Genomic DNA, 26,753 nt, shown 5'->3' on the forward strand with positions numbered 1-26,753 from the left:
AACCATTCCAACACCTTGTGTGTGCTCGTAGGAAGAAAAGTCTGTTACCTTTTACAATGTGGACTGCCATTAAAGATACTTTGAGTTATTGTTCAAGATCTCTGTCTCCAACTGTGATCCCTTGTTGCCACTAACACCATGGGCCTCCTCTTCATCTGCCCATGGATCTACTGCAGGACACAAACTGGGAATGCCCCAGTTGGTTCCCTTCACTATACTGTACCCTCTTCTTGCATCTCCCTGCTGGCCCTAAAAGGGGTGGAAAAGGTCTAGCCCGAGCCACTGTGACACATTCTGGCACTAGGCTGCACTACACCGAGGCACTCTGGTCCCTGGGAATCCAGCTGTCCCCACACTGCGGTCAGGCCCCGTTGGGGTAATGTTGCATTTTCATGCAACAAGTAAATAAGAAAACATGGGTGGTAGGAACATGTCACATGTTAGGATCCCATCCATTAATGAGAGGTGGTGGGTGAGGAGGCCACATGGGTATGGCTGCAAACGTAGCTTCAACAGGGATTTTTGTCAGGAATTTAGTGAAAAAGACATTTCCATGAGACACAATGGGGGTCATTTACTAAGGGCCCGATTCGCGTTTTCCCGACGTGTTACCCGAATATTTCCGATTTGCAACGGAAATCGGGGGGCGTGGCCGAACGAAAACCCGACGGATTAGTAAAAACCGCCTCATTAAAAAAAAAAAATCTGTCGTGGAGCTTGCACTTACCTTCACTCAGCCCGGCTCTGTGTATTCCATTGCGTTCCGATGCTTTTCAGCGCAGCAGCGTCACCTGGGGACCGACGGAGGAACTACCTTAATGGATCCCGGCCGGACCCGAATCCACCGCAGAGAACGCACCGCTGGATCGCGAATGGACCGGGTAAGTAAATCTGCCCCAATGAATACTTTGCATACCAAAATTAATTCTTTGTGGTAAAGTGCATTTTGTGAATTTTCTTTGACAAAATTAATTCTGTGTGACAAAATTAGTTTTTAGTGAATTTTTGGTGACAAAATGACTTCTGTTTCAACAAAATAAAATTCTGTGTTAAAACAAAAATCGCACAACGCAAACAAGATGAATTTTGTTCACAGAAAATACATTCCATAGCAAAATAATTTTTGTGCATTTTGTAAAAATTGATTTTGTGCACATGGAAATGATTTATGCATGGGAAAATGTATTTTGTTTGGCCAAAACTTATTTCTGTTAGCATGAACAAGATTTTGTAGAGTCAGCTGTCAATTATTTGCCAAAGAATCAATTCTGCGATCACTAAAATAATTTTGTGATATAGAACACATTTTGTGTCACAGACTGCATTTTGTGTAGTGTTGAGCGGATCCAAACTTTACAGGTTCGACTCAACTTCCCTGCTGTTAACGCCCGCAAACGGTGCCAGGACTGTCGCAAGTGGCAGAGGCTTTAAAACCATGCGGCACACCTTCCCCAAAATGGCGGCGGTGTATGGGAGATAAACTAAAGGATAACTATCAGCAGGGGATTAAAGGTAAAGGGAGCATTAAAGGAAACCTACCATTTGATTTGATGCATTATGAAGCAAACATACCTTGAGACTGCTGTAGCTACACTGATGCAGAAACATATTCTGTTTAATCCCTGAGCTGAGTGGTTTTGCTGAAAAAAATTCAGGACCTTGGAAAAGCTGGATTGCTTCAGACTGCCATTGGTAAACACTACACTGAGCTTTCTGAACTGTCTAGACAGGACTAATCAACCTGAGCTGTATCACCCACACTCAGCAGCTGGGGGATGGTGCAGCAATTGATTACTTCTGCATTCTCTTATGCAGTGCATAACTAATGTAAGAGGAAAAGCACTGAGGTAGCCAGAGAAATGACAGAGCTTTAATATCATAATTTTATAATTGTTCTCATCTTACAGGGCTACATTGGAAAATATAAATAGCTACCTGATTGGTTGCTATGCCTAACTATTATATAACTACTATATTAAAAGATGTTAAATAAAAGAGACGTCCCTTCTATATTTACACTTCCCTGAAATCTACTCATTCCCCTTCAATGTACTTTTACTAATTACTGGCAGTTTTCCCACAGTTAAAATGGCGATCCTAGCGTGACGCGCTGTTATCTTACGCTCTCCATGGTGCTAACGGTCGGCATGACGTCAACACGTCCGTCCCGTTGAAATAACTGAGAATTACCCAGGATTCCAAGCGGCTCCACTGTAAAGTGTATGGGCATTTGAAGCGCGGGGGGCGTGGCTTACATTCCCGCGGCGCTGCCCGGCGTCTCTACAGGTGTAGTGTCCAGGCAGGGGGCGGGGCCAGCTCCTCCTCCCATATACCTACAGTTATAATACTCCTGGGGGTCTTGTATAACGCTGCGGGATCAGGTACTGTACACACTAGGACGCGGTAACGCGTGGCTGTAGCGCCTTATATACACTCATACTGCAGCACAACGAGGGCAGATAGTGAATACCACCCTATACTACATAGGATTATAGGGATATATACTATTCAATACTATTTATGACCAATAAAGTTGGGTGACAACCAATATAGCTGCAGGTACAGCATGTATTTGAGTTGTCACCCAGCTTTCCTAAAGTCCTGAATGTCATTGTGTTTGCAGTGCAATGCTATGGGAATAAGAGAGATGCGTCACTGTATAACTAAGTGGACCTGATGTTCAGGAGCCTGGGAAAGCTGAGTTGTGATGTAATATTGTTGTAGTCGTGGCTATACAGCTGTTGCTGAACTACAACTCCCAGCATGCTTCATCACAGTGGGTGGGTGGGGGGGGGTTGCAGGAAAGCTTTGTAAAACTACACCTCTCAGAGTACATCTCTGGGAACATGCTGGGAGTTGTAGTCCTGCAACAACTCTACATGAAGCTGTATTATAGATTGGTGGTCACTTACACTTCTGTTCTCTCTTATTACAGATTGTATACACGTCGCATAAATTATTCTACCAGTCCGTCCTCTGCGGTCCCCGCCGCCATCATGCAAACTACAGACCTGGGAGGTAAAGAGACGGGAAAGATCTGGCACAGGAAACCCACACCGGCAGCTAGTGATGGGTGAGTGTAGGTGCCGGGCGATGGGTGAGCTGCACCCGGGTGTGTACCCCAGTGAACTATCAGCACCCTCAGGTCGGGTATGAAATGTCCTTTCTAAATTCCCTCATTTATGTGGAATCTCCTCCAAAGTCACATGGGCAGAGAAGAGTCATATTTTGGCTCAAATGAGTCAAGTTTAGAGTCTGCAGGAGGAGTGTAATTTCAGATGCCCCTGCGGGCATTGGTTGGAATACCCTTGGGGGGGGGGGGTCTATAAAGTAAAAAAACCCTTAAAATTCTAATCGGCCCCCCCTTTCCCTAAAATTGAATAAAAATAAACAAGTAAAATCGTAAACATGTGAGGCTTCGCCCCATCCCAAAATTCCTGATCTATCAACATATAAAAACGGTTATTCCCATCAGTTAAAACCTTAACGGAAAATAGCGCCCAAATGTCCGAAATACAATTTTTTTTTTGTGCAATTTTGCAACACTTTTTTATAAAGTGATCAAAAGGTTCTACGGTCCCCACAATCATAGCAATGAAAATATCATCTTCTACCGCAATAAATGACACTTAATACCGCTCCGTACACTGAAGTATGGAAAAGTTATTAGTGTCAGAATAGGACAAAACAAAGAAAAATTATTTTTTTTTGCAGAAAAGGTTTTCAATTTTGAAGAAAATCTAATAAAACCTTTAGAATTTTTGGTATCCCTTTGATCATACCACCCAAAAATATATAGAGGAGGTGTCATTTGGAGCACCCAGTGGAAACTGTGTCCACGAGAAAATGGCGCAAATGTGTTTATTATATAAAATACCTTTTAAAATATATAAAATATCATCGCATTTGGAAATTTTTTCCAGCTCCCCCAGTAACCGGCACGGACTTAAATATCGCCACTAGGAAGGACAAGTTTTTTTTTAAGCTGAAAACAAGCCCCCATAGAGCTCTGTACATGGAACTATAAAAAAAAAAGTTCTGGATTTGTAAAGACAGGGAGTAAAAAATGGAATTGGAAAATTTTTTTAATTGGCCAAGTCCTTAAAGGGTTAAAGAGATGGAGCTATTTGGGGGGGGGGGGTGTAGTAATCCTCTTGTAGTCTGGCACAGCCTATGTCTCCTTGTTATCAGTGATACATTATACATCTGCTGCCGGTGACCGATCCCTCACTTTTTATACGTTTTCCCTCTTTTTCCAGGATTATTGTCAATTTAGTCCACGGATCTCCGGGTTCCCAAGGGAAAACTATGCGTTTTTTACAAGTTGCTTTTGACGGACCTGGAGACTGCTTCCTGGCTGGGGATCACTTAGGAAATATTTATGTGTTCAGCCTCAACAGAAACAGGTGAGACGCTGCGGTCAGACGGTCCTGAGCACGGGGATCCGCAGACCCCTCCCCATAGCAGAGCCCCCTGCACATGTATGGCCATTCATGTCATGGGAGAGGTGGATGTGGCAGGGTCTGCCAGCTCCCATTGACTTGATTGGAGAGCGGCCACGGATGCACGGCTACAGGAAGGGGGTCAGCGGACCCTGATTGTAGAGGTGAGTGCGGGTCATAGGGTTGGAACCCAAATCTCTCATGTAATTGCGACCTATCCTATGGAGATGTCATACACGCTATCCATAAGAATACTGCTTTAACACTGCAGCTGGCTGGGTTTTAATAACATATGGTCGCTGCATTGACCGCCACGAGCAGCATGTTAGCGGCGATCCACAGGATGGAGACGAACTTGTTGTGACTGGAGAACCCCTTTTAACCTGGAATAATTATTAACAATCTGAGTGAATAGGAGCTGTGCTGTAATGTCAGCTTTTAGCCACTAGAGGGACACAGAGATAATTGCTTCCAGGTTCTGTGTTTATCATGGGCAAAGCAGAGGTTCTGTGAGAGAGTCCGTTCTTATTACCGGATCACCCCTTTAAGGAAAATGCCATTGACTTGATAGATGTACTGATATTTCCGTATCTGGATCTTATTTGGTGGATAATGTTTCTTCCGTTTTTGTTCTCTTAGATTTGATCTGGTGCAGAGGACCCTCCAGGCCTGCACCGCTCTGGCATTTCATCTTCATAGGAAATCCGAATTTCTTGTAGCTTTGGCGGATTATTCTGTCAAATGCTTTGATACAGGTAATGAATGTATCTTGCTGGAGACCATCCTGGTGGGTAGTAACACTTAGGCCCCTTCCACACTAGCGTTTTTCACGCGCGAGTTCTGCGCGTGCTTTTGACGTGCAGAACTTGCATTGCACTCTGTCCCATTGTTTCCAATGGACCTTTCCTCATTTGCGTTGTTTTTCACGCGCGTGCTTGCATTTGTTTTGACGCGCGTCAAAATCGCAGCATGCTCTACTTTTGCGTTTCACGCGCGTTTTTCCCGGCCCATTCAAGTCTATGGAGACGCATCAAAAATGCATTGCACTCGCAAGCATTGCGAGTGCAATGCGTTTTAAATGGATGGGTTGCTAGGTGACATGAATAATTCCCCTGCTCGAGATCGAGCATTTAATTAAAAAAACACAGTCAAGAATAGAATAAAAACAGTGAACACAGGATCATTTAAGTGAAAAACACAGTGAAGAATAGATTACAGATGTTCGGCACATCTGCTTACTTGTCGGGAGATACGCGCGGAACGGTGCGAACAAAATAGCATGTGAAGAACAATATATATGTGTGAAGAACACATTGCAGATGTTTCCATACATCTGCAATGTCTTCTTCACACATATATATTGTTCTTCACATGCTATTTTGTTCGCACCGTTTCGTGTGTATCTTCCGACAAGTAAGCAGATGTGCCGAACATCTGTAATCTATTCTTCACTGTGTTCTTCACTGTGTTCTTCACTGTGTTCACTGTTTTTATTCTATTCTTCACTGTTCTTCACATCTGCTAACTTGTCGGGAGATAATATACGCGCGGAACAGTGAAGAATAGATTGCAGATGTTTGCATACATCTGCTAACTTATCAGAAGACATTCTTTTTCAATTAAATAAAACCTTTTATTCCCGAAACATGGTCCCTTTGAAAAAGTCCCATTGACTTAAAAAAACCCGCGTGAAAAACGCACCGAAAACGCAAAAAACCGCGAACAACGCGCGTGAGAAACAGAAGGAAAAATGGAACAAAAACGCAGCCAAAAATGTCATTTTTTAACGCATTGCACCCTGACGTGAAATGCAACGCTAGTGTGGAAGGGGCCTTACTCATGAGGTTTGGATCATTTGTGTCTCTTCTTCTTCTGCCTCTTCCAATGATGGAATCAGAACAGTCTCTCCAGATACTTTGTCATTGATTTGGGGATTAAGGATTTTTCCTGATCAGTATCAGATTAGAGGGGATCTGACACCTGTTTCACCCACTCATCACCTCTTCACTACTCCTGCAGCCTGTGACGTCAGGTTTATCAGTCACATTGCCTCAGTAGAATGAGGCTGAGCTGCAACACTAAGCACAACCACTATACAATGTATGGCGCTGTGCTGGGTGAGTAATGCAGAGGCTGGAGCACGTGTCCAGACAATGCTCTCCCCCTGGCAGATGATCGGTGGGGATTCCTTGTGTCAGCCTCCTCGGTTCTGATGTATTCTTAAAAGGGTTTTCCCACGAAGTTAGGCCCTGTTCACAGGTGAGACCTCCACAGATCGCGAAAATTTAGGGGTTCAACCATGGACCGTACCTAACTTGTCTTCATGGGAAAACCCCTTTAAGATAAGGTAATTTATGTCTTGGAAAATAGACAACCCCTTTAACTGAAGAGAGTTCCCATACCCTCAGGTCTGGTATAATAATAATTATTATTATTTATATAGCGTACACAGATTCTGCAGCGCTGCACAAAGCTTCCCAAATCAGTCCCTGTCCCCAATGGGGCTCACAATCTAATCAACCTACCTGTATGTTTTGGAGTGTGGGAGGAAACCGGCGTACCCGGAGGAAACCCACACAAACATGGAGAGAACATACAAACTCTTTGCAGATGTTGGCCTGGGTGGGATTCGAACCCAGGTCCCCAGCGCTGCAAGGCAGAAGTGCTACTCACTCAGCCACCGTGCTGTCCTTTCTAGAATTCCCTCTTTTATGTGACATATCGCCTGTTTACCTATAAAAAAAACTCTCCACCAAAGTCCTGTGATAATGAGCAGAGAAGAGTCACATTTACCTGACATGAGTCAAGTCTAGAGGCAGCACCTATCTTTGGTTCTATAGCACCTACAAACATGATGCTGGTGTCCTTAAACTGATAAGAATCTCATCTTTCAGATCACATCAAGCTTGAGGAAACATAGGAGGGATACAGGCAGGTAAATAAATAATCTGGATGTTCAGCTCACATTCCCAACTGCCTGTATCTGTGCTCCCGGATGTGTAGATCACAGATCCACAAGCCTGATGTGATCTGAAAGATGAGATTCTTATCTTTAATGTGACTCCATACGTGTCATATTACTGTAGTACTTAAGATGGGGGCAAATTAATTGCCTCTAAACTGGATTCATATCAAGCTAAATATGACTCTTCTCTGGTCGTTGTCACATGGCTTTGGAGGCTGCTAGTTTAATGGGGTAAAATCTTGGGGCAGGTTCCCTTTAGGTATAGTTTAGTCCTGAGCTGCTGACATGGTGATGCCCCTCTTGTTGTTGTACCTGGTGTTGATCTCTTGTGTCGGCCTTTAGATACCAAGGATCTGGTGAGCTGGATGCGAGGACACGAGTCCACCATCACGTCTATCTCCGTACATGGGTCCGGCAGGTATGCGGTCACCACATCCAGCGACACGGCCCAGCTCTGGGACCTGGATACCTTCCAGAGGAAGCGAAAGCTGAACGTTCGCCAGTCTGTCGGGATACAAAAGGTGAGACTTGTATATAAGACATTTTCTCTGTTGGATCGAGTATCGGTATTTATTGGATCAGAATGAGTTCTGTCTCTGATCTGCTTTGTAGTCACTCACAGACTGGTCCGGGATTCGCTCGTCCGGTTTGATTTCTTCTCCGTGATTTCTTTGCAGGTCTTTTTCCTCCCGTTAAGTAACACAATCCTGAGCTGCTTTAAGGACAATTCCATCTTTGCTTGGGAGAGCGATACCCTCACCTGCAAGTACCAGCTGCCAGCTCCCCAGACCGGACCCCACTTCCAGTATAAAGCTTTTGCTATTACAAGGTAGGATGTATAGACAGTGGGGGGGGAGGGGGCATGTGTTCAGGATTAAAGGAAATCTACCTTAAAAATCCATCATAATCATCATTATCCATAAATTGGAACACTTGCTCATACAACCGGGCGCCATGACTGTGGAAATCTTCTTATATTTGTTATGGCCTCTTTCCTTCTAAAATAAGCTTTAAAAATTAAGCTTATGAGTCACAAGGGCTACGGGGGTGTTTCCAGAGCCCCTCAGTGATGTCTTTTCACTGGTTGTTGAACTGTCTCCCCCTCCTGCACTTCCTGCTGTTGCGGGTTTACACGGGCAGAGAGAGGAGGGAGACCTGTTCTGCTCAATGTAACAACCAGTGAAAAGACATCACTGAGGGGCTCTGGAAACACCCCCGTAGCCTTTGTGGCTCATTAGCATAATTTTCAAAGGTGATTTTAGAAGGAAGGAGACCATGGATAACAAATATAAGAAGATTCCCACAGTCCCGGTGCCTGGATCTATGAGTAATGTCCCTGGTTTGTCATGATGGATTTTTATGGGAGATTTCCTTTGAAGTAGGTCGTCTTAAAGGTTTTGTACTAACTATTTAATTAATTATAATAATAAGCTGATCAGTGAAGGTCCAACTGATGGGATTCCCACATTCATGAAAACGGGATCTCCAACAACGGCAGTCCCAAATAAGAGGAGCAGCAGGACAAGCGAGTGCGTTCTGCTACCCCATAGTATGTGACTGTCAGCAGTAGCTGAGCACACCGCAGATTATCTCTGCTACTCCCATAGAGAGGGAATTTTCAACCTGGATTTCCTCCAATTAGTGAAGATGGGACCTCTGAATTGCTGGGGGACCCTATTTTGTGATCGGTGGGTGTCCTAGCAATGGGACCTGCACCAATCACCTGGTTATCCCTTATCTGGTGGATAACTGAAATAATTGGTACCACCCCTTTAGGAGTGAATGTTTATGCTACCTTTAACGTCTGATCATTGGGTGTCCCACCATTTACAAGAACAGGGCACGTTCCCCTCTTTGATTGGAGCGTAGTCCAGCACGTGCACCGCGTCGCTATTCCTTTGACTTATCAGCAGCAAAAGATGGCAAAGTAAGGATATCCCTGTTGTATGGAAATGAGAGACACTATGGGCTGTGCTCATCTTATTAGTGGTAGAGAGTAAGAGGTCAGAGCTCATGAGACGTCACTGCTTTGTCTGGGAATAGGTTTTGATGCTCTTCCCGATGTGTTTCTGCTGCAGGGACGGGAGGATGTTGGCAGCCGGAGGAAAATCCAACAACTTACACCTGTGGTGCCTGAGCTCTAAGCAGCTGTTCCGGATAATGCAGATGCCCAGCGCGGTCCGCAGCGTGCGCCAGCTGGAGTTTCTTCCCGATAACTTTGATGGTGGCTCCAGCCAGGTCAGTGACTCCATCATTGTGTTGCATAGTGTCTCACTGGGTTTGTATATAGGGGAGCGGCTTTGTTTGAAAGTTTTGGTAAAACAATTAGCTCTTTCTTTTCTGTGCACACAAACCAATCTCTTCCATCAAACTCTCTGTGTGTGACAGATCAGCCGGTCTGAACGCTGAACTGCACTGACTTACTGATGGGGGTCCAGGACGGATAACCCAGTAGGGACGCATAGTTTGGACCTGTCTTCCTCTCCTTCACCGCTGCCATTGATTTGCATTTTGCACATGGCCGGTCCATACCTGGCACCACCTGTTTCCTTCTTACATCCTGACAGCGACATAGTGTGAACCCAGATACTTAAAGGTAATCTACCACCAGTATGAAAGTTTGTATGCAAATGAGCATGAGGGGCTCCAGGCTCTATTAACACCTATGAAGCCTGGAGCCCCTTAGGCTCATTTACATACAGTCCTTCATCCTGGTGGTACACCATGAAGTGTGGAGACATATTAGGCCGCATCAAAATCTTTTGGGTTTGGTCACATTTTCTTTGTCTCCTTTAAATTATTTGCCAATAATAAACTCCTTTTAAAGGTTCTGTATTATTCAGTGAATACTTTGTACACAAGTGCATTTGTCCATTAAGCTGTGATTGTTTGGGGTCCATGTGCTGTGTCCAATGTAGGTGTCAAGGGTACGGTCCCCCTCAGATTCTAACAGGTATAAATGGCTCTAGGGTGTCGTCCTGAGTGACATATAGGACATTGTGTATTTATCTCCCCTTTGTGCACTTTCTAGGTTTTAGGTGTCCTCGGTCAGGATGGTATAATGAGATTCATCAATATTCAGACTTGTAAACTGGTGTTTGACATTGGAAGCCATGATGACGGCATAGTGACATCATCCATAAGTCCTAATGGGCGCCACATCGCCAGCGTCATGGAGAACGGCAGCATAAACCTGTACAGCATCCAAGCGCTGACCAAGGAAGTCAATAAGGTGAGACCAAGGTCACAGGAAAGTCTCTGCCCCATTGACTATTAGAGCCACATTTACTCATCCGTATCCATGTTCTTTGTTCCAGCCGCCGCCACCTCTAGTGAAAGTAGTGGATCTGACGAAAGATAAGGATTCTACAGCTAACAAGTCAGGGGCGACCAGCGAGAAGGTGAACGTTTCAGCCGGACGACCTTGCCGGCCTTGGAAATCCAAGCAAGAAGTTGTAAAGACAAAATATCTTCAGCCGGATGAGACTAACGGATCGGATAACAAAGAGGTGCGTCACCTGATGTCCGATCTCCACCAATCTGATGATCTAATCTATTGGGAACATTTTAGAGGGAACCCCGTCAGTAGGTTTGCAGCCCCTGAACCTTCCATGTCCCTTCCTGCTGCTGAGGGCTAAAGGTCCAAAACCTTGTTGCCCTTGTTGGCCACTGCGTTCCTGAGTTTCTGGAGTAGAAAGGTTAGACGAGGGTCTAGCGGATAGCTCCGAACCCCCAGTGCATGCACGCTAAAGCTAGTGGTTCTCACCTGGTCCATGCCTTTCCCCTGCATAATCTTGACTAATTGAGGTTTGGGATCTTACACCCCAGCGGTATGAAGGTGTAATGGTGGGTTAGGTGGCCCAAATTTACTGACAGGTTCCTTCCCTACAATAATAGCTTCCGACACCTTTCTTTCTTACAGAATGAACTATCCTGCGGGATAAGCAAGCAGCGGCTCCGCTCTATACTCAAGGGCTTTGGAGAGTATCCAGCAAAATACAGGTAACATACAGGGCCCATAGTGTTCTCATGTGTGTCCTTACCATAATTGGGCTTATTGACCCTATAAGGGCAACTGCACACCCAGAGTGCTATGTGCAGATTTGCCGCACAGCATTTTCGCAAATCTGCTGGGTAATACAGTCGTATAATATGACATGCACACATCTCTGTGTCAGTCTTTGCATGTTAAAAGTGGCGCACGGAGCGGCTGAGCACTGGAGCGCCTCCTTCAGTGCAGAAATTTGTGTGGCATGAAGAATAGTGCAGCCACGATACAAAACGGTCATGTATGACACATGTGGTGCGGACCCTTCATAAATACAAGCAGTTTGCACTAGAAAGAACGTGCAAAATCCGACAGAAAACTGGCGCAAAAACCTTAGTAAATGTGCCGCGTTGTGGAACGATAAATTGCAGCAAATAAGTGACCCGTCACCTAATGACACGGATGATGTTAAGGAAATAAAGGTTTACATTGTAAAGGTTGAGCCCCACTCCCCCGACTGCATCAGATACGCCGCATTATGTGCAATAGAAAGCAGCACGTTACTGATGGCTGCAGGATTATCACTGCTGTAAATCCTGCAGCCCTTCCACAAACTTATGAAGTTACCCTTAGTACGTTGGTTTGATTACGGTAATTATGGTAATGGCCATGAAGGGCTCTGGGGGCATTACCAGAGCCCGTCAGTGCTGTAGCTTCACAGGCTGTTACACTGTGTAGGAGCACTTTAACCTCCGACGGAGTGAAACTACATCAGGCAGAAGTAGCGAGCGTGGGGGAGGATGAGACCGTGTAAAAGGGTCCTGGGTGTTGTACCCCAATGATCTGGTATTGATCACCTATTCTAAATGTAGGTGCTTGGTAAAATGTTACTGGAATATCCCTTTAAGGACTTTATTTTTGAATGTTTTTGCAGAATGTTCATCTGGCGTTCACTGCTGCAGCTCCCTGAGAACCACGCGGCCTTCAGCAGCCTCACGGACAAGGGCACCCACCCGCAGTACACCCTCCTACACCAGGAGTACCCCCTGAAGAGTAGGAAGCTCTTAAGGGTCTTACAGAGGTAAGATATTTCAGTAAAGGGCCCTCTAGGGGGCTTGCAGGAAGGCTCATCCTGTCTAGTAAGGGATGGGTTATGGGGTCTTTCTTCTGGGGTCCTCATAAGGACCAGTGTGTCCATCACCCAGCACTTCACTCATCAATGGGTTGTGGAAGCTGATAAACATAGAACAAGAAGAGGACAGCGCCGTCCTCTATGAAGTGGCCAGTGCAGGTTACTGCACATCATCCTACAACTGTTGCTTCTTAGACCCCCTGCAATCTAACATTGAGGACAGAATCTATGAATCGGTTCAATATTTTTAGCCCCCAAAACCCCTTTCCTATAGGTTTAATTGACATAAAACCTATAAAAGTCCTGAAAATTGTCGTCTTGTCTGATGGATCTGACTCTATAATGTGGACGCCGCTACTTATAGTAACCGTGTTCCTCTTTCCTCTCTAGGACGCTCTCTACTCTGGCCCATTGGTCGGCCATATTCGGAGAAGCCAAGTACCTGCCCCTCTTGGCGTTTCCATTTGTAAAGCTTTTTCAGAACAACCAACTCATCTGCTTCGAGGTTGTGGCCACGGTGATAAGTAAGAGCCTAAAGTATTGGGGGGGTTGTCACTGCACTGATGGTCTATAGTAGTGCTATATGTGAGGGTACGGGGATGAGATGTTCATGGGTTACATAGTCTCATCTGTATCTTCACATCACTCCATGATACTTCAAATCCAAATTTAGCCCTTAAAGGCAATGTCTGATAATTAAAGGGGTTTTCCTGGTGCATCAATAAACTGCATTCTGTGGAAGAAGCTGCAGGGAGGGATTGAGTTCTCCTGCAGCGCCACCACAGGTGAAATGGAGCATTACACAAGTCCATTGGAACCCCTAAGCTCTCTGTGTATCCCAGACATCCTCTATAAAGACAGATTACTGGTCTCTAGGAGTCTCTTAAAAATTAGACAATTATATTGATCGGCTAGAAAAACTTAAACAATTTTTTTTTTTGTTCGGCAGCCAATTGGTGTCAGCATTGGTTTGAGTATTTCCCGAATCCTCCCATCAATATACTTGGAATGGTGGAGAATGTGTTGGCGCATCATGACAAGGAGCTGCTCCAGCACTTTGTGAAGTACGATGTCACCTCACAGGTAACCGCTGCCCCGCGTGTTATATGTCATTAATATCAGTAATGTAATAACTAAAGGTGTGTGCGTATGCTGTGCCTGATATATAATACTGCACCCTATGTACAAGAATATAACTACTATAATACTGCCCCCTATGTACAAGAATATAACTACTATAATACTGCCCCCTATGTACAAGAATATAACTACTATAATACTGCCCCCTATGTACAAGAATATAACTACTATAATACTGCCCCCTATGTACAAGAATATAACTACTATAATACTGGCCCCTATGTACAAGTATATAACTACCATAATACTGCCCCCTATGTACAAGAATATAACTACTATAATACTGCCCCCTATGTACAGGAATATAACTACTATAATACTGCCCCCTATGTACAAGAATATAACTACTATAATACTGCTCCCTATGTACAGGAATATAACTACTATAATACTGCCCCCTATGTACAGGAATATAACTACTATAATACTGCCCCCTATGTACAGGAATATAACTACTATAATACTGCCTCCTATGTACAAGAATATAACTACTATAATACTGCCCCTATGTACAAGAATATAACTACTATAATACTGCCCCCTATGTACAGGAATATAACTACTATAATACTGCCCCCTATGTACAGGAATATAACTACTATAATACTGTCCCCTATGTACAAGAATATAACTACTATAATACTGTCCCCTATGTACAAGAATATAACTACTATAATACTGCCCCCTATGTACAAGAATATAACTACTATAATACTGCCCCTATGTACAGGAATATAACTACTATAATACTGCACCCCATGTACAAGAATATAACTACTATAATACTGCTCCTATGTACAAGAATATTACTACTATAATACTGCCCCTATGTACAAGAATATAACTACTATAATACTGCCCCCTATGTACAGGAATATAACTACTATAATACTGCTCCCCTATGTACAAGAATATAACTACTGTAATACTGCCCCCTATGTACAAGAATATAACTACTATAATACTGCCCCCTATGTACAAGAATATAACTACTGTAATACTGCCCCCTATGTACAAGAATATAACTACTATAATACTGCCCCCTATGGTCCTGGCTCTGTGCTCCTCTGATGGTCTGGTCTCGTGTGTAGGTGTACGCGTGGCCTCTGCTGGAAACTCTATTCTCTGAGGTCCTGACACGAGAAGAATGGCTGAAGTTGTTTGATAACGTCTTCTCCAACCCCCCGTCCTTCCTCCTGATGGCGGTAGTATCTTACCTCCTCTGCTCTCACTCTCCGTTACTTCACTGTAACCAGAAGGAAGACTTTGAGGTAACGCCTCGTCCTTAGAATAATATTAAGGTAAAATAAATGTGGGGGGTTTTTTTTCTCATACGTTTTTTCCATCATCTTTTCTTTTAGTATTTTTTCCATCATCGGAACAACCTGGACATCAGCGCGATGATTAGAGAGACGTACCACGTGATGGAGTCCACGCCGACCGAAATCCACCCCCAGAAGCTCCTGAGCGACTTTGTGCCTCTTACTAAGGGGCAGTATCCCATATTCAACAAGTATCCCGAATTCATTGTGGACTATCAGAGCCAGGAGAGGGAGAGGATCCGGCAGGAGGAGCTGGAGTACTTGCGGGAGAGGTAGGGGAGGAGCGGACATTGCACTGTATATGCACATATAGTGGCGGGTCGGAGGTCAGGTGCGGGCGGTGTATCCCTTTAAGGTGGTGTATCCCTTTAATTATTGTTTATGGTATTCTGTGATATCTTATACATTCTCCATCATCAGACAAATATCCCATGAAATGGAAGTGGAAGCGATAAGACGCCGGGCTGAGGACGAGGCCTGGTACCAGCAGCAGGAGCTCCTCCGGGGGGCAGAGCAGCAGCGGCGGCAGCTTCTTATCGAGGAGGAACAGCGGCTCCTGCAGCAGAGGCAAAGGTAAAAGATCTACATATCACCTGCAGCACCACATGTACCAGAAGAGTATTCCCTGTGTCACACATATCCTATCCCCTTTAATAATCTGATTTAAAGGGAATCCTTCACCAGATCTTATTCCATTCCAGCCCCCGCAGGTAGAAGATGAAATGTCCTTTCTAGAACTTGTTCTTGTTCTTTAAAAAAAAAAAAAAAAATATCTCCTCCAAATTCATGTGATGATGAGCAGAGAAGAGTCATATTTTACCAGAGATGAGTCAAATTTAGAAGCTGCAGGGGGAGCGTCGCCTCAGACCCCTCAATCTTCTTCAGTTCTATAAGATCTAGAAAGATAATGTCATACTTCAGATACCAATCTCATCTTGCAGATCACATCAGGATTTAGGTTCCGTCATCTAAGGTGGGAGTTGGATTTTTATCTGAAGTTCTAAATATGTCTTTAACCCTTTACCGTATTTGGATGTTCCTGAATGTTCTGTAGCGGAAGGGGGAGTATGAAGAGGGCTCACGGGCTGAACCCTTCTCATACTGACCGGGTGTTTGCTGCATTGTGCTAGCATCGATTGCAGGTGTTAACCCTTTGAGCGCTGCCGGCGGCATTAACGAGCCGCGCCGCCATCTTGGCTCGGATCGTTGCTCCCCGTGACGTCATTGGGGAGCGGCGATCTGTTGCCACGACAGCCTCGGATCACACAAAGACCTGAGGCTGTCATGTTTTAGGCGTAATAGATGATGTGCAAAATCCCCATATACTGCCAGACTGTAGTATGGTGGTATATGGTAGGATCAATCAGACAACCTAGGGTTAAAGTAACATAGGGGGTCTGAAAAATAGCAAAAGTTTAAAAAGCCGCCCGGTCTTCTCCCCTAGACTCACTGCCGTAAAGCGAGAGCTGAAGATGAAGGAGCTGCAGCTTCTAGAGGCCGCCAGGAAACGCTTCATGAAGTATCAGCAGGATCAGAGGAAGATGGAGCTGAGACGTCTGGACGATGAGATAGAGAGGAAGATGAGTCTGCGGGAGAGGGAGGCGGCCACCGTAGTCCAGGACGTGGAGATCCGCCAGATGGAGCTGGAGGCCCAGAGACGCTTCTATGAACAGGTACGTGTGGATCATGGACCCGAGCTGCGGAGCTCACACTTACACCAAGTGTTATAATCTACTATCCGCCTGTTGTAGGGTAATGAATTGTCATACCTTTATTATGTTTGTCCTTAATTCCATTTCCAAGATATTCCCAGTTTCATCCATATGCTAATGAGGTAGTGGGTGCACACAGCCGTGTCCTCAGCACCCGGAGGCTGGACCAGTACACTCTATGACCAGTGTCACCCCAAGCTTCTCACAAGACAAATCTCCTGCTCGTCTGATGGGAGCGCTCCAGGCAGGAATAGCAGCGCTCCGTGTGCTGAGGGCACTCTCGGGTGCACCAACTGCCTCATTAGCATACGGATTAAGCTGGTAATATCTCTGAGATGGAATATAGGACAGAAATACTAAAGGTAGGTTGGGAATTATTTGGAATTTTTCTGCAACATATTATTCTGCCTTTTAGGATGGTAGAGCCCATGTAAACTGATTTTGTATTTTTTCTTTTAATTTGTAGCAATTGGCGAAAGAGCTGGAATCTGAGTCTCAGGACGTGAGGGGAGAATTAGACACTAACAGGAAGAAGGCCGAGCTGGAAGAGCAGATGTTCTGGAGGCTGATGGAAACTGAGACGGATCTCAAGGACAAGAAGGTTGGAGAACTAATGTTACGACTTTAGCAGCTACACAGTGTATTATGTGTTCATGCGCCGATGCAGCAGAGCCGAGGCTTTTGATCAAGTCCTCTTAAAGGACGTCTACCATCAGGATGAAGGGCTGTATGCAAATGAGCCTGAGGGGCTTCAGGCTCCATTAACACCTATGGAGCCTGGAGCCCCTCAGTCTGATTTGCATACAGCCCTTCATCCTGGTGGTAGATGCCGCATATGCCGCATATGGTAACGTCTGGTACATTGTATCTACAGCTGCTGGAGGAGAGTCTGGCACAAGCCGAGCGTCTGTGTTCAGAGACGGAGTGGAAGCTCCAGGCCCTCCAGAAGCAGAAGCAGGAGGACGCTCAGCGCGGGAAACACTATGAAGACGCGGCCGACCTGGCGGAGAGCATCAAAGAGCAGGAAAAGCAGCTGCGGGACGTCATCCAAGAACTGGAAGCAAGAAAGGCAGGAAACGGCCAAATCTATCCCAAACCTCTCACTGAATCCCAAAGGGCCTGCGCCAGTTTTCTGTCAGACTTTGCACGTTATTTTATACGCAAACTGCTTGTACAGGTCATTAAGACACATGTCCGCACCACAGTTGTGTCATACATGACCGTTTTGTGGCACGGCTGCACTATTCTTCATGAGACACAAATTTCGGCACTGAAGTGGCGCTCCAGAGCTCAGTCGGACCGTGCGCCAGATTTATCATGCAAAGTCTGACAGAATTGTGTCACATGCCCCATGTTACTGATGTACCAAAAAAGAAAAGTTGGTGCACTCTGTCGGGGCGCCAGATTCGTATAGAAAATGCACCACAATTCATGAATCTGGCGCCCCCTGCACACTACGCAGGACACTGCACATAGTACACACTGCACTGTTCTTAGTGAATGTGCCTTTTCCTGCATAGTTACCTGTTTGGCTTCTTTACTGAAGTCAGAAGGCAACAATTTGTGTTAAGAGTAATTTTTTTTTGGGGGGGGGCACCTTCTCTGTCTGTGGGGGAGGGGGCAGCTGTCTGTGGGGGAGGGGACTCAGTCTTCAATACAAAATTGGAGAGATTGGATACTTTATTATGTAGCTATTAGGAAAAAACGGATACGGGACCTGCAGGTCGTCTTGCACAGGAATCTGCACAGCAGGGGGAGGCGGGAGGTTACAAGGTTTTGCATGTTGTTTTGGACTCTGTTTCAACTATTCAAATCCATTTAACCCTAATTGGGGAGGGTAGAGTGAGGGTGCGGGAGGTTTCCACCTGATTGTTTCCTTAGAGTTCTGTCTCTTTTCTCCAGTGGGCAGAAGTTTCCAGCAGACGGGCGCATCTGGAGACGGAGCGGCTCACACAATCCGCTACAGATGCAGAGAGGAGGAAGTTCTTACAGAGCCGGATGGTGCAGGAGGTGCAGCCGCAGGACGTTCTGCAGGAGACGGAGAGCGAATATTCAGGTCTGTACAGGGTCCTATGAGTCTGTAAACGGTTAGTAACATTGCAACAACTTTGCATTTACCAATACAACAAGGAAATATAGAAGCGATCAGACCCCCCCCCCCAAAGGTTACCCTAGGAGGTCTAAAAAAAAGTATTTTGTGATAATAAAAGTTTAAATTGTCCCCTTCCCTAGAACTGATACAGAAATAAGCAAAAAATTAATTAAATCATAAACATGTTAGATATTATAGTATATATATTACGTCCCGGTCTATTAACCCCTTAAGGACGCAGGGTTTTTTCGCTCATTTCTCGCTCTCCACCTTCAAAAATCCATAACTTTTTAATTTTTCCGTGTACAGACCTGTGTGAGGGCTTATTTTGTGCGTAACAAATTTTACTTTCCCATAATGTTATTTATTTTAACATGCCGTGTACTGCGAAGCTGAAAAAAAATTCCAAATGTGGAAAAATTGGGGAAAAAAAAAAACGCTCGTGCGTCACGTTCTTGTGGGCTCAGTTTTTACGACTTTGACTGCACTCAAAATAACACCTCAGCTTTATTCTTTGGTTCGGTACGATTGCGGTGATACCAAATTTATACCAAATTTTTATTTTTTAAACTACTTTTTTCACTATTTCTTAGACCCTCTAGGGTACATTAACCCTAGATGGTCAGATTGCTCCTACCATATACTGCAATACCACAGTATTGCAATATATGGCATTTTTGCAGCACATTCATTACAATGAGCCACTGGCTCATTGTAACGAATCTACAGAAGCCAGATAGCCATGTCAAACGAAGACCCGAGGCTACCATGGCAACCCCCCCCCCCCCCCCACGATGACGTTTGGGGGCACGGCGATGAGAATAAAGATGGAGGCGCCCGCGCGCCGCCGACTTTTAAATGCCGCCGGCGACAACGAAAGGGTTGCACCCATCGAGGTTATTAGCGGTGGGGGTTTTCTGCAATATGCAACAACCCCCACCCTTGTATGAAGAGGACTCAGCCTGTGAGCCCTCTTCATACATTCCCTGTACCGCTACGGCGCAGTGCGTTAAGGGGTTAATATATAAAAATGGCAGTGAACCCTGTAACGGAAAATAGTGATCAAATGTCCAAAGTACCACTTTTTCTCCATTTCACAACTCATAAAAAGTGATCAAAAGGTCATAAAGTAAACAAAATGGCAGCAATGAAAGCGTCATCTCATCCTGCAAAAACCAAGGCCATACGCTGGTCTGTACACTGTAGTAAGAAGTTATTGTAGTCACAACGTGGCGAAATGAAGAAAAAATATTTTTGTACAAAAGGTTTTCATTTTTTAAAATCTATTAAAACCTATTCGTGCCTGTATGAATTTGTTATCCCGGTGAGGAGGTTTAATTTGGAACAAAAGTGAAAGCCGTAAATACAGAGCCCACAAGAAAGTGGCGCAAATGTGTTTTTGTTTTTGTTTTTTTTACTAATTTTACCACATTTGGGATTTTTTTTTCCTGCTTCTCGGAAAAATGGCATGGAATACTAAATACTATCACTGGAAAGTACAATTTGTTTCCTCTGTACAGGAAAAAAATAAAAAAGGCTACCAATTTTTGAAGATGAGGAGTTAAAAAAAAAAAACAGAAACACAAAAATGAAAAAGGGCCAAGTCGTTTAGGGGTTAAATGAAGGGATTTTGGCCAATAATCTACCATGAATCCATAATTCAGAATTTGCTTAAGAGGGTTTTTCCCATGAAGAAAAGTTGGGCCTTATCTACGGGATAGGGCCCAACTTGCTGATCAGTGGGGGGTCTCAGTGCTGAGCATGACCGTTCAGCTCCATTAATCTGACAGTGATGAGGGGTCCAACAGAGGTACGTTGGACACCTTGTTTTCATAATCTGTGGTGGTCTCAGCACTTTTCTTCGTGGAAAAACCCCTTTAATGACTCAAGTCGGAGAAGGTCTCTCGGTTGGGAGGACCCAAACTGCTTTGTGAACACAACCCCTTTTATTTCCATGGGGAACGTGTGTGATGCTTCATCTCTCCTGCGGAGGCGCTGTAGAGAAATTGGACACTTCATACCCGGTTCTCAGCAGATCTCTTGGGCGATCCTTCACTCTCCCGACCCATTTATTGGGTGTAACACTGGAGACTTCTCTCATAGTGAAGCATTTGTGTTCTCTCTCTGTTTTGCAGATCGACTCTATGAGTTGCATGTTGATTCTCCAGATCAAAATTCTGCAGCAGATGATAAAGAAGCTCCGAGCAAACCCCAAAATATCTGCCTAAACGACGTCTCCGCCTCCAGCTCCTCCACTCATTGTAAGTCATGGGTTTGTATCACTGGCCTCAATGGCAGGGTACTGCTGGATTCACCAGTGTTTTGTGCTCACTGCGGGCACAATGATGGAATGAGGAGCTGTCGGCTCCTTGCTTCACCATTGCAGTCATCTCCAGAGGATGCAGATCATAGGTTGTGGCGAATGTGACGTTCTTAGGTCGCTAGCGTCCAGCGCTCTCACGTCCGGGTTACTACATTATAATATTTTGTGTCTTTTATAGTTTCCCTGGATCGAGGAAGAGAAAACTTGGAGAGTAAGGAGCGCGCACTCATGTCCGAGGTGCGAGAGCTGAGACAGAAGCTGGCGAGCCAGGCCCGGAGGAAGTACCACGCGCCCCAGCACCCGGGCACACAGTGGACATGATGCCACGTATAGAAGTTATCAGAATTTTATTTATTTTATCCTTTTGTTCCTCTGGTTTTTACAGTAAAGGATCTCAGGCTTTATGATCATTAAATACTTTTTATTACTGAAGTGTCAGATTATTTGCGGCAGAATCTTGGAGACAGATTACTGTGCAGTAACGTCTAACATCCACTAGATGGCGCTGGTTGAGAAAGAGCAAAAAAATATGTTTTTTTTTGTTTTTTTTTTAAATTTAGCGGACACTTCACACAATTTAGTTTTGTTGTTTATTAGGGTTTGGTTCACATTGGGGGTCATTTACTAAGGGCCCGATTCGCGTTTTCCCGACGTGTTACCCGAATATTTCCGATTTGTGCCGATTTCCCCTGAATTGCCCCGGGATTTTGGCGCACGCGATCAGATTATGGCGCATCGGCGCCGGCATGCACGCGACGGAAATCAGGGGGCGTGGCCGAACAAAAAATCCGACGGATTCGGAAAAACCGCTGCATTTAAAAAAAGAAAATCTGTTGCGGAGCTTGCACTTACCTTCACTCAGCCCGGCCCGGTGAACTCCAGTGCCTTCCGATGCTTTTCAGCGCAGCAGCGCCACATGGTGGACGGCGGAGGAACTACCTTAATGAATCCCAGCTGGATCCGAATCCAGCACAGAGAAGGCGCCGCTGGATCGCGAACGGATCGGGTAAGTAAATCTGCCCCATTGTGTCTTTTGGATACATTCAGCATTTCTATGCTAGGACAGCCCCTTGTCGTGTATTTGGAGCCCTATACACTCACCACGGATGTCACTGGCCTCCGCTGAACGGACATTCTAGGTGATTTCACTTCCTTGTATGGACTAATCTACATATACACACTAAAAAGTGTGTACACACTTTTCCTCACAGTAGTAGTAACAAAGGCAAGTTCACCACCAGTCCATTCACATTGGACACTTGAAGACCGGGATACTGGTATACAGTATTGCTGGAAGTCCTAGTAGTTCTAACCCCAAGAATAACAGATGTAGGATAAGAAGAAAATAAAAACTACATGTTTTTCTTACTACGTTTCTTCCCCCCAAAAAACAAAAACACTACCTGAAAAATAAGCTGTAGTTACAAACGTCTATACCTTCAGAACCCTGGCACCTAGAAACACAGTTCTGGAGTCATTTTAAAGACTCCTATCCCATGGATAGGGTCTGACTTGAATTTGTTGAAAAACCCCTTTAAGCTTGACACGCCGGGATCACCTGACAAAAAGAATTCACATGTGATCAGATCTTCATCTTTTGGAACATGATCATAACTCTCCGGTCTTATTTTCAGAGAAAATCAGTAGGAGCGTTTATGTGAAACTCGATAAAGATGTGATTGATCCGATGTTGCTGGTTTACACCTCGTGGTTCTCGGCGCCTCCACATCTCTATGACGTAAATGCAAATGAACCGAAAGTCTGTCCAAGACACTGTGAAGAGTTCTGCCTTGTTCCTCTCTCGCTGTACACAATATTCATTCATGTAATATCATTATCCTGATTATCCGGAGACGAGCTGTTCTGTGCCCTCATCACCAACAATTCCTAGAAGGCCTCGTGTTCTGTCCTGCTGAAGTTTTGTTTAAAAGTTGTAGCAAAGCTCAGAAATCTTTATTTCTGTTCTTCTACATGGAAATTCTTGACGAAGGAAAACCAATTTGTGTATTAAAATCATCATTTCTCTCGCATCCTCTTAGTAAGACAATATATTGTTATACAACAAGTGCCTGCAGTGTAAATCATGGGGGGCTCAAGGACTTACAATGAAGAATCATGGTGGGGGCTCAAGAACTGACAGTGAAGAATCATGGGCCAGTGAAGAGATTGGAGAAGAATTTGAGAACAAACTTTGCGTCTCTGGTCTAAACTTAGATAACTTTTAGATACTTGAGTAATCCTGGTTTGGCTCCAGTAAAATGTAGACTCTGTAGACAAAGGATGTTCTAGAATGAATCCTTCTCATATGAAAATTGAAAGGCTCTAAATAGGTTATTTAAGATAAATTGCATTGGGATGGACTCTGGACAGAATCAGTCTCGTTCCCCCTCTGACAATGTGTGTCTCCTTACCTCCCCTAGAGAAGAAGTCTCCTCAGCTAAACTGCCATGTGCTGTAGAGGTTCTGCACTGTCTCTTAGTTGAAGGGAAGAATCAGTCTCCTTCCCCCTCTGACAATGTAAGTCTTTTTACTTCCCCTAGAGAAGGAGTCTCTGCAGAAGTAGTAGCTTTGCTATACTGCCATGTACTGCTGAGGGTCTGCCCTTTATCTTACATGCATGAAAGAATCAGTCTCCTTCCCCCTCTGGCAACTTTCAATGAAGTCTCTGCTGGCAGGCAGGGTATTCTCAGTCATATGGTCCAGAAGGACTTCACCTTTTCTTGCATGAACACAAGAATCAATATAGTTGCTTTGAAATCCCCTTCTCACCTTTAGTTACATCACTTACTCCTTCCCTGACAAGCAGGCCAGACAGCTAATTCTATTGGCTGCCATGTGGTGAGTAGAGGATCACTATTCAGGAACCTTACTGTGGGGGTAGTGATTGGGCATGTGTGTCCACCAGCACTCATCAGGTGGACGTACATATACACTCACTGGCCTCTTTATTAGGTACACCATGCTAGTAACGGGTTGGACCCCCTTTTGCCTTCAGAACTGCCTCAATTCTTCGTGGCATAGATATAACAAGGTGCTGGAAGCTCCTCAGAGATTTTGCTCCATATTGACATGATGGCATCACACAGTTGCCGCAGATTTGTCGGCTGCACATCCATGATGCGAATCTCCCGTTCCACCACATCCCAAAGATGCTCTATTGGATTGAGATCTGGTGACTGTGGAAGCCATTTGTGTCCAGTGACCTCATTGTCATGTTCAAGAAACCAGTCTGAGATGATTCCAGCTTTATGACCTGGCGCATTATCCTGCTGAAAGTAGCCATCAGATGTTACAGGGTACATTGTGCTCATAAAGGGATGGACATGGTCAGCAACAATACTCAGGTAGGCTGTGGCGTTGTACCAAGGGGCCCAAAGAGTGCCAAGAAAATATTCCCCACACCATGACACCACCACCACCAGCCTGAACCGCTGATACAAGGCAGGATGGATCCATGCTTTCATGTTGTTGACGCCAAATTCTGACCCTACCATCCGAATGTCGCAGCAGAAATCGAGACTCATCAGACCAGGCAACGTTTTTCCAATCTTCTACTGTCCAATTTCGATGAGCTTGTGCAAATTGTAGCCTCAGTTTCCTGTTCTTAGCTGAAAGGAGTGGCACCCGGTGTGGTCTTCTGCTGCTGTAGCCCATCTGCCTCAAAGTTGGACGTACTGTGCGTTCAGAGATGCTCTTCTGCCTACCTTGGTTGTAACGGGTGGCGATTTGAGTCACTGTTGCCTTTCTATCAGCTAGAACCAGTCTGCCCATTTTCCTCTGACCTCTGGCATCAACAAGGCATTTCCGCCCACAGAACTGCCGCTCACTGGATGTTTTTTCTTTTTCGGACCATTCTCTGTAAACCCTAGAGATGGTTGTGCGTGAAAATCAGCAGTTTCTGAAATACTCAGAGCAGCCCTTCTGGCACCAACAACCATGCCACGTTCAAAGGCCTCAAATCACCTTTCTTCCCCATACTGATGCTCGGGAGAACTGCAGGAGATTGTCTTGACCATGTCTACATGCCTAAATGCACTGCCATGTGATTGGCTGATTAGAAATTAAGTGTTAACAAGCACAGGTGTACCTAATAAAGTGGCCGGTTAGTGTATATATGCTCTGTAAACACCAGGTGGCGCCGTACTATGTAAAGAAACATTGTAACTGGATCATTTTTTGCAATTAATTTTTTGATAATTTTGAGATTTTTATGACTTAATGTTTAGTGATTGACGGCTTTGTTTTTTAGGCCATAATCGTTTGCAGGGAGATGACAGCAAACATCATCTGATGAATATATATTAAAGTGTCTGCGTCCGAGACAAGAAGATTCAATCTACTGGATATTAATAATAGAAGGATTAATAAAATAATCCAGTATTTATGCGGTGTCCTGTACAGGAATGCTGCTCCTCCCTCCTCGTATGTGACACTCCCAGGAGCCAATATGGAAATCCCGATTATCTACAGCAGGTCAGGCGGATTAGGTAACCAATCAGATTACAGCGTTATCAAAAATTGTACTAGAAGAGGTGCAGGAGAAGGGAAAAAAGTTTTTTAGGTACAAGTTTAACCATGAATGTATTTTGGATTCTTACCGAAAATGTGCTCGTCTCTAGTGTAAGAGAGATCTCCCCCGTGTGGGCGCTGCCTCATGGATGTTCTCCATATTTCCCTAACCGGACAGAGTAGGAAAAGCGAGAAGTGGGAATTGGGCACAGGCCAAGTATGGATCATCAGGATGTAGTAGATTATTAATAATAATAATTCTTTATATAGCGCACACAGATTACGCAGCGCTGCACAGAACTTGTCACATCAGTCCCTGTCCCCAATGGGGCTCACAATCTAATCACCCTACCAGTATTTTTTTTTTAAGTGTGGGAGGAAACCCACGTAAAAACGGGGAGATCATACAAACTCTTTGCAGATGTTGTCCTGGATGGGAATCGAACCCAGGACCCCAGCGCTGCAAGGTTTTTTATTATTCTTAATCTGGTTACTCCGCAACGCGTTTTGGGGTCTATAACAAGTGGAATTTTATTGGCTCCTCGGCTTGTTGTCCCACTGGTCGCTGAAAAATAAAGAACCCCACATCTGCTACATCCAGACTGTCTGGATTTGGTGTGTCCATGATTCCTACTTCTCAATAAAAATTGTATTAGGTCTGTATAGGGAGGGTAAGAAATGGGGGTAATGTGTTGGTGGGAAATGTGGAAACCAAGACTTACCTCCACCCACCGCTTCATGCTACATGTATTGGCAGTACTGTGGGTGCATACTCCTTGCTTCTTACAGTGTGTCCATGATTGCAGATGATATGGGTGTGTGGGCTAAGGGCAGTTTTGTGAACATTTTTCTTATATACTTCATTATGAAATTCTGCTTAGTTTGCAAAAAAACAGACTGCAATGTGTCCCTTAGTTACAATGTAACTTCTCCAATTCTATGGCAAATCTGTCTACAGGATTAAATTCAGGTCTCACTCTCCTTTCCTTACACAGCTGTGAGTGTTAACCCTTCCTGATCTCTCCCTGGCTGAAGTATGCTAAGACCAGTATTTTCCAAGATCAAGCAGAAAGGGAGGAGGTTAATCCTCCCTTCTCAGAGCTGTGTAACCAAACACAGGGAGGTTAG

The 26,753-nt window shown here is 44.7% G+C and overlaps 1 protein-coding gene across 2 annotated transcripts; it reads left to right on the plus strand.

The window, feature by feature from the left end:
- The first annotated feature begins 2,180 nt into the window (after positions 1–2,180).
- TBC1D31 (TBC1 domain family member 31) lies at positions 2,181–21,521 on the plus strand. 2 transcript variants are annotated; one of them, XM_072151227.1, is made up of 22 exons: positions 2,181–2,286; positions 2,936–3,073; positions 4,260–4,406; positions 5,082–5,197; positions 7,750–7,928; positions 8,085–8,236; positions 9,486–9,645; positions 10,439–10,639; positions 10,725–10,916; positions 11,330–11,409; positions 12,330–12,476; positions 12,918–13,051; positions 13,477–13,610; positions 14,759–14,938; positions 15,029–15,261; positions 15,410–15,562; positions 16,434–16,662; positions 17,168–17,302; positions 17,576–17,770; positions 18,604–18,757; positions 20,929–21,054; positions 21,295–21,521. In XM_072151227.1, exons 2-22 carry the CDS (start codon positions 2,997–2,999, stop codon positions 21,435–21,437), a joined length of 3,267 nt encoding a protein of 1,088 aa, XP_072007328.1. In that variant the 5' UTR covers positions 2,181–2,286; positions 2,936–2,996; the 3' UTR covers positions 21,438–21,521. The 2 variants fall into 2 exon arrangements, with proteins under 2 accessions (XP_072007328.1, XP_072007327.1); XM_072151226.1 differs by having other exon boundaries at positions 2,183–2,381.
- Positions 21,522–26,753: the final 5,232 nt, after the last annotated feature.

The sequence above is a fragment of the Engystomops pustulosus genome, chromosome 5 (genome assembly GCF_040894005.1).
Source record: "Engystomops pustulosus chromosome 5, aEngPut4.maternal, whole genome shotgun sequence".
Taxonomy (NCBI): Eukaryota; Metazoa; Chordata; class Amphibia; order Anura; family Leptodactylidae; genus Engystomops; species Engystomops pustulosus.

What these genes read in the sequence shown, in the direction of transcription:
- TBC1D31 (XM_072151227.1), top strand. Translation starts at nt 2,997, where the DNA reads ATGCAAACTACAGACCTGGGAGGTAAAGAGACGGGAAAGATCTGGCAC. An exon ending in ACACCGGCAGCTAGTGATGG is followed by an intron (nt 3,074 to 4,259) that starts GTGAGTGTAGGT and finishes CTCTTTTTCCAG; the next exon opens with GATTATTGTCAATTTAGTCC. An exon ending in CTCTTAAGGGTCTTACAGAG is followed by an intron (nt 12,477 to 12,917) that starts GTAAGATATTTC and finishes TTTCCTCTCTAG; the next exon opens with GACGCTCTCTACTCTGGCCC.